Here is a 5,340-nt window from a genome sequence, read left to right as displayed (position 1 = left end):
ACTCACGCAGATAGTCTACGAGAGTCCATACTGTGGTTGGATATGGAAACCGAAGGATTATTTTCATTCAAGAAGGATACCGCCTGTCCCACACCCAAGGATATCGCTCAGCTCTTATGATGGTCTCAATAGGCCTCTGTAAATTCGCTGTTGTTGTATAACACTGTACATTGATTAAGAATAAAGATTATGACTGTGGGTTCGACTCCTGTGTACCTGGTCCGGTTATGATCACCACCAAATTATTTAGAAAACAAAACACAACCACACACACACACGTATGATTCAAGCATTTATTTAGATCCCATTTCCATCTTAAGTCAAACCCAGTGACGAGGAAAGTTTACCAGAGGAAGCGTCCAGCGTAAATCTGGCTCATGTGACAAAGACTCTTCTGAAAGTCAGACATATTCCGATCAACAGGGTCAGTGTTGCCCCAATGCCAACGCATTTAGCACAGGTCTCGAGTGCGCCCGTCGATGTGGCCTCCGGTTCCGCTACTCGAAAGAACTCCACGAATCCATTCTGAAAGACAGACAAATTTAAACACAGAGTGAGGCTCGGCTCGCTTAATCCCCGTAGATGTAGGCAGACGTCCTCGCAACATCATGCATGGTATTCAATCGACACACGGCTCTGGTCTTTAGCCTCACCCACGAGTTGTTATCCACCAGCCACTCCGTCTGGTGAGTCAGCAAGTACGTGGAGATCTCGCATCCCACCGGCTTCACGAGGGTCCCTCGGCCCGTCTCGTTCAACCGACGACACACCGCTGCTCCGAAGGCTAAGAATCCTGCAACCCGGCCCCAGCTGGCGACGCCGTCCTCGAAGAGGCAATTGGCCACTTTGCCGACAAATCTCACATCGTCTCCACTGTCGTCCAACGACAGTTCCTCGATCATACCTAAAGAGGCCCGATTAGACACCACCGTTACGACTGTTTGAGTTGGCAAAGTATTATCAATCATCAAAAGTCATACACCTACCCTCGTATGCGCACGTGTGTGTCGTCAAAATGTCGCCCACGACTCTTTTCATCGTGGACAGAGCTTCGCTTTCACTCCGCAGGTGCGCGAGTCCCACAAACTCTTCCAGGAAACATTCTACGAGTTGCCTGGTCTCACGGTCCAGTGCGCCGGCAGCGGGTCGCGATCGCAAACTGGCGGCGGGGCGCTCAGCCCGAGCTCTGTTTTCGCACTCGGAAACCACCTCACCGGTGGCGTGCACAATTTGCGACGTCTTCATTTTAAGAGTTTACACCGAGCTGCCAAGGTGTTAAATAGCCACCGCAAGACGCGCAGTCGCACCCACCGGATGACTTTAGCTCGATTGAGACTATTGTCCGACCAGAGGTGTTCACTCTAGCTCTGTCTTCACTGAACGAGTGAGTCTCGAGAGTAGGCAGACTCGCCTGCGACCCGGCCACGCGCGGGAAGAGCGAGAGCCACGCGAACCAATGCCACAGCGTGTATGTAACTTTTGAAATGTCCCCACTGTGGGAAGAATAAAGCTATATCATAACAGGCCGTGCTTTTTCTTTCAGCCAGCCGACAGAGACAACGGAAGCAAAAATATTTATTCACTTGAACTTTATTTCACGACAGCAGTTAGATCTATGCAACCAAACTACCAGTCAAGAACATGACCCCGGTCACACAGTGGGATGCATGTGGTTGTCACAGCCACAACATTGGCGTGCGCACATGCAAGGACACACAGCTTCACAGTAAAAGTGTAATATTCTTCAGCATCGTTCTGAGCACCAATGTCATGTCACCGCAGAGTGGATGATGTTGGTGCTTTCCCTGGGAGGTATCAGAGCAGCAGACGACACAGAGGTTCGCACCGCCAATCGCAGTGTTCCCGTAAACGGCATCGAAATCCGGGAACGCGACGTATCCCTTTCTGAACCGCTCCTGACCGATTATAAGCATCAGCTCGTCTTTTCGATTGCTGAACCTCAGTGCAATGTACAAACAGTTGGCGCCTGCGTTATACGTGTGATAAATGTGCTCACCCAGCAAGGTGTCATTCTGCACAAAGTTGTTGACCTCAAGTTTACACATGTAACATTTGTGAGTGTCAATTGTCCGCGGAATGAGGTACATGTTAGCAGACTCCCCGAGTACACTGAAGTCTGTGGTGAGCGCTAAGGCGGTCTGAGGTCGCGTCGGTACGCTCGCGGCACCGGGTCCTCTCGTGAACAAAGGAGTGTTGTTGAAGGACACGTACACCTTCAGATGCTTCAAGATTGTTTTGAGACGGAGACGCATCTCCTGGCATGGGATGTAATGACCTTGGCTGGACGGACAAGCACAGACAAAGCAGTGTTTGACCCCTTCGACGCTGAAATACCAATCCTTGGAGTACAACATGTACTCGGGGAACGCAAGAAGCCCCTCTTGGAAACGCTGCAGTCCTTGTACGATTAGAAGCTCCCATTCACGACCTCTGTACTTTGCCCTAATGTACCGACACTGTCCTCCTCCGCTCCGAATGTGGTCGCTCAAACCAGGGTCCCCTCGCTTGTAGCCAGAGAGTACGATGTTGCAATCGTTACACTTGTACGTATCACACGTCCCAGGTACGAGCAGCATGGCACGCGGGTCATCAAGGACATCGCAGTCATTGTACCAAGGGTTGCTACTCAAGCGGCTGTCCGCTTCCGGCTGAGCATCGAGGTTTACAATCATTGGAACCCCCCAAATTATCTGCACTTCTGGGCCGAGCGAGGGCGTCGAGCAGCTTTCGCCTGGGTTCTGCATGGCGCACTGGTAGAGCGAACCCTAGGCGTAGGTTATTTTATAGCCACTCGAGCACCAACTAAGCCCCCCCACACTCCGCCTTTGGAAGATAAGATGAGACAGACCTATAATAGTCTCGCGGTGGGGACATTGAGGGGTTACAGCAGCATAGAGTAAAGTACGCACTCGAGTGATATCGTAAAATAAAAATAAAACAGTGCTATAAATAAACAGTCATGCTCCTGACCCTGAAATGTGATGTGAGAATCAGAAAGACAGAAGACTGTTGGGCTTTGGTTTAGGCTCACACTTTTTATTGACTCATATGGTAGAAAAGCATTGCAAACTTGACAACGAAATACATGTCACAAACAGGTAGGCGACTACATGGGCTCTGGTGCGTAGATGTCTGAGTTACGCCCAGGAGTTTAAAAAAAAAACACAACGCTGATTCACGCTCGGGTTTCGGAGTAATCAGGGTTTGCGATTGCAACAATCGGCCATCATCACAGGGGAAAGCGTGAAAGAGTCGCCAATGATAGAGAAGATTGAACTTCGGAAGGTCTCTAGGGCTTCATAATCCGCCTTTGTTACATAGCGTTTGAGAGCCCCTATGATGTGTTTGGCAAGCTCCTCATCGGGACCCTTAAACACGTCCACCTGGTACATCCTTAGCCAAGAGCGGACATCCGTGTGCTCCTCGTTTCTTTCGAATATACAGGCCAAGCCATCCACTATGGCTTCGACCAGGTTAATGGCATCCATCTCACCCTGGAGAAAATACTCGGGGTGATGGGGATTCTTCTGGTAATGGTGCTCAAATCCAGGGTTGGCCGCTGTTGTCATGAGAGCATCGGTGTTCTCGAATGGGCAGGTCTCGACTTTTTCTTTTTCTTCTTCTTCTTCTTCTTCTTCTTCTTCTTCTTCTTCTTCTTCTTCGGTCTGGCGAGATCCGTAACGTCTGTTGAACTGGTGCCGTTTTTTCACCTGCGCATCCGGGGCCGCTTTCGCCATTTGTACGGCCATGATGCCTGCAAACGCAGATGCTTCGATTGTACTAGTCTTGCTGGAGTCGTGACATGCGATGCTTCTCACGTAGTAACGATCGGCCAGCAGGTCCAGATTTTCTGCGTGGCCGCGGGTCGCTTGTTCTATAGCTCTGGCAACCACAGTCCCTATCACGGTCACAAACATGTTGTGCGACAGGAAGGCCCGATGGTGTTCTCTCACGGGGAGACTTTCCACCAACGCTCTCTACTTTTCATGGCTCCAGATGTTGGACTTTGCAGCGGAGCACAGAGCGTGAACCAGCTTGACAGTCGAGTGTGGGGTTGTAGGGAGTTCGATGATCACATTCTTGGCACGTGCACTCGTTACTATTTCCCGAACAAACGCTTTAGTCAGAGCTGGATTGTAGACATATCTCTTATGCTCAGGTATCAGCGGTGCCGGTTTCGGTGAGTCGGTGTCCCGAGGAGAGGCTCTGCTGGTGTTGCTGGTAGTGGCTTTAGCGGACGCCATCGCGGTCTTTTGTGTTGTCGGCGGGCTAAGCTGAGCAAAGTGTATGTAGAGCTGGGAGCCTCGTGTCTGGACACGGAAAAATGACACAAGAATTGTAATCCGGTCCGGATAGCAGGAGAGGAATGGTCGGGGTCTTTGTTCGTACAACCGACTTTCGCAACAGGTGTAGTAGTAGTAGTAGTAGTAGTAGCAGTAGTAGTAGTTGGAGTAGTAGCACCGGCAAAAGGAAAGCGTTGCAGTGAAAGGTGTTCAGAGATCTAATGTGTGTCAGACTCACGGTAAAGTATTTCCCTGCCCGGCAAACCCAGGTTAATCTCACTAGACCTCAGTCTTACGATTAAAACAATCAATATAGGGCAGGTTAGAGCGGAGAGGGTGACCGAAGCGGCGGCCATGAACCAGCCGCGGTCTACCGTGCGCTCGCAGTCGCTACATTTCTTCCCCTGCGATTGAGCCTCCATCTCCGCGTACACCCTGTCAATGTATTTCCGAGCGGTGCTATTCGCGGCGATAATGGCTTCCAACAAGGTCTCTCCGCGCCTCAGCAACTCAGACGATCGAGCGGATTGGTTCAGAACGCTGGCGAGCGACGTCTGCACGTCGAGATCGGACAGAGAGTACACGTTTGAGAGTACCCGTGGACTCTTGGTCACCCGGACCAGGTCGTATTCCACCTCGACGCCACGCTCTCCTTGACGCAACGCGGTCCTCGGTGCGTACGTGTCCGAATCTGGCTGGTAGCAGATGGGACCGAAGCACGGATCGCCACATGCCACGGGGCACGCCAAACTTATCTCACCGTTCTGGTTCACCTCACACGCTGACACCGTAACGTTGTCAATTTCCAGGGGTTCGCACACCCCCCTGGAGTCGCACTGGGGTACCCTGTAGTTGCCGTGCATGTCGCTCACCATGGGCCTGTCAAGCCAACAAATCCTGTTCCCTTTCGAAGAGTCTACAAAGGGCATGTACCAGTGGGAGAGCGCGACGGGAGTCCATCTCGCCCTCTCGACAAACATCACGAGCCTCGATGACAGCGTGCGGCTCGCGACAGGTGTGTCGGTGTAGAACTCTG

The 5,340-nt window shown here is 51.5% G+C and overlaps 1 protein-coding gene across 1 annotated transcript; it reads right to left on the bottom strand.

Moving 5' to 3' along the window:
• Nucleotides 1-375: 375 nt before the first annotated feature.
• On the bottom strand, nt 376-1,245 carry LOC130191191 (induced myeloid leukemia cell differentiation protein Mcl-1 homolog). Its single transcript, XM_056410840.1, has 3 exons — nt 987-1,245; nt 654-904; nt 376-525 (listed from the first exon to the last, which is right to left on the bottom strand). The coding sequence occupies exons 1-3, from the start codon at nt 1,243-1,245 to the stop codon at nt 376-378; spliced, it is 660 nt and encodes a 219-aa protein (XP_056266815.1).
• Between the last annotated feature and the right edge of the window lie 4,095 nt (nt 1,246-5,340).

This window comes from Pseudoliparis swirei, unplaced genomic scaffold, assembly GCF_029220125.1.
Source record: "Pseudoliparis swirei isolate HS2019 ecotype Mariana Trench unplaced genomic scaffold, NWPU_hadal_v1 hadal_28, whole genome shotgun sequence".
NCBI classification, from domain to species: Eukaryota; Metazoa; Chordata; class Actinopteri; order Perciformes; family Liparidae; genus Pseudoliparis; species Pseudoliparis swirei.
The sequence above is the reverse complement of the archived record's forward strand: the minus strand, read 5'-3'. Positions and strand labels throughout refer to the sequence as shown.

What these genes read in the sequence shown, in the direction of transcription:
- LOC130191191 (XM_056410840.1), bottom strand. Translation starts at nt 1,245, where the DNA reads ATGAAGACGTCGCAAATTGTGCACGCCACCGGTGAGGTGGTTTCCGAG. An exon ending in ACACACGTGCGCATACGAGG is followed by an intron (nt 905 to 986) that starts GTAGGTGTATGA and finishes GGGCCTCTTTAG; the next exon opens with GTATGATCGAGGAACTGTCG. An exon ending in TGGTGGATAACAACTCGTGG is followed by an intron (nt 526 to 653) that starts GTGAGGCTAAAG and finishes TCTGTCTTTCAG; the next exon opens with AATGGATTCGTGGAGTTCTT.